This window comes from Setaria viridis, chromosome 2 (assembly GCF_005286985.2).
Source record: "Setaria viridis chromosome 2, Setaria_viridis_v4.0, whole genome shotgun sequence".
Classification (NCBI taxonomy): Eukaryota; Viridiplantae; Streptophyta; class Magnoliopsida; order Poales; family Poaceae; genus Setaria; species Setaria viridis.
This window is the reverse complement of record NC_048264.2, coordinates 21,730,202-21,732,350: the sequence shown is the minus strand read 5'-3', so window position 1 is coordinate 21,732,350 and position 2,149 is coordinate 21,730,202. Positions and strand designations below refer to the sequence as shown.

Below are 2,149 nucleotides of genomic sequence, written 5' to 3'. Positions count from 1 at the left end.
ATCGACGAAATGAAACAAATGTGCATCAGGCGTTGATTCGTTGCAACGATTGCGTAAGGTTAAATCCATTTTGCCCAATCATACGTCTATAGATGCAAAATGAACCAAACAATGTAGTTTTGCAGCAATCCCTTTGACTAGAATCAATGTTAACAAATAAAACTTACAATACAATTAACGAACACATATGCATATGTATATAGGGTTAAATCCTCCCCAGCTCCACTGAATAGCGGTCGAGCAATCAGTACTATACATACAAACGTGCATACAAGATCAGTGACATGTGCCCATCAACTGGAAATATATATTGGAGTAGCTAGCATATATGGATGAGGTTAAGTAATTAGAACTCTACGTTGGCCTGGTAGGTTGCGGACTTGATGGTGGGCTTCTTCTTGGGCGAGATGCTGTCCAGGACGAGCGCGCAGTGCACGTTGACCTTGACCTGCCGGAGGTCGACGGTGCCGAGTCGCAGCTCGACGGGGACGCTGACGAAGACGTCGAGCGGGATGTCCCCGAGCTTCTCGCTCTCCTCCAGCGCCTGCTGCAGGCCGGAGCCGAACCCGTGGCGTCCCTCCATGGAGATGTCCATGACGGTGACGTTCTTGTAGCCCTGGAAGAAGGCCGGGAGCTTCCCCGAGCACAGCGGCGTGCCCCGGTAGGAGACCACGGTGTGGGACCCCTCGCCGTACTTGATGCCGATCATGTCGTTGGGGTTCTCGGCGCGCACGGCGGCCGTGAGCTTCACGTACAGCGTCAGGTCCTTGGAGCTGAAGTCGAACTGCGACACCGACATGTTGCTGACCGAGTAGGACGGCGCCTTGGGCTTGTAAACGAAGAAGAAGTAGGCCGCCGTGCCGGCCAGCGCCGCCACGATCAGGAACAGGAAGCAGCAGCACCAGCACAGGCACCCGCAGCAGCCGCCCTTGTCCTCGTCCTCAGGGTACCGAGGCACGCTGCGCTTACCCATGGATTATAATTATATATATATATATATATATTGTACGTCTTCTATATATCTAGGTTAGCGACGACGACGTCGCCCTCCGGCCGCCGGGCTCCGACTCTCCGAGCGAGCGAGAGAGGCCGGTGGCGGGGGGTGGGGATGGGTAGCCGGCCGTGCAAGGGTTGGGTTATTGTTGAGGCTGTTGCTTTATTCTGTACACGCCAGGGAAGGGTCTCTGGTCGGGAGGAAAAGGCGGGAACGAAAACAGTGTTGGAGGAGATTCAACAATTAACGGGGAGTTCTAAATATGTCAACGTCCAAGTTTAATCATCATCAGTAGGGTAAAGAAAGTTAGGAATTTGGTGTGGCTATTTATAGGTCAACCCATTTTCAACACGACGACAAATAATCTCGCCGTTGGCCATCACACTGTACACCACAAATAATGTTGCCTAACAATTCTCTAAATTAAATCTCAGACATATAGGAGCTGTAGTAAAAGAAATGTAACAATTGAAAAGTTTGTTCGGCTAATATGTGAGTCAAATCATGGGCGATCAATCTTGAAAGTTATTATTCTCCCAACTCGTGGAAAACATTCTATCTTTAATTATGTTTCTTAATAAAACATGATACTGACAAAGACACTTTGTAAACGTACAGTCACTTCTTGTTTCAATTCTAATAAACCTTGCTTGTACTCTTGATGTTAGTGTTGTAAATGGTGAATTTTATGAACATAATCAGTGTCTTCAGCCTGAAGGGGAGAAATGCACAGCGTTCAAGTGGGTTGATCCTGAATGGGATGCTACGACTAAAGATATTCTAGTGAAGCTGATGAAGAGGAAGGAAAAAGCTGAAGAAGAATAGAGAATTGCTAGGAAGAAGCTCAATGACACAATCTATGAGCTGCAGAAGGTGAAGCGATACTTTGGGGAGACCACCCTTGAGCTGATGAACACAAGGAAGAAAATTAGACACGATGCATTCATGCCTCACCTAAAAATGAGAAATGGTAACAAGAATCTGAAAGCTGGAAACGAAGCAAGAATGTGGAAGGAATAATGCGCAAAGGCTACCATGGAGCTTCAAGAGACTGCCACTAATCTGCAGAAGCTGAAAGGACACCTGAATAGGGTCAAGCAATCGATATAGCAGGTTATTAATGATTATAGCTATTAATGATTATTATGAAACTTG

At 47.2% G+C, this 2,149-nt stretch overlaps 1 protein-coding gene across 1 annotated transcript; it reads right to left on the bottom strand.

Annotated features, from left to right (window-relative positions):
- Positions 1 to 346: 346 nt before the first annotated feature.
- Positions 347 to 973, bottom strand: LOC117842534 (NDR1/HIN1-like protein 6). The gene has a single exon (XM_034723008.2). The coding sequence runs from the start codon at positions 971 to 973 to the stop codon at positions 347 to 349; it is 627 nt and encodes a 208-aa protein (XP_034578899.1).
- Positions 974 to 2,149: the final 1,176 nt, after the last annotated feature.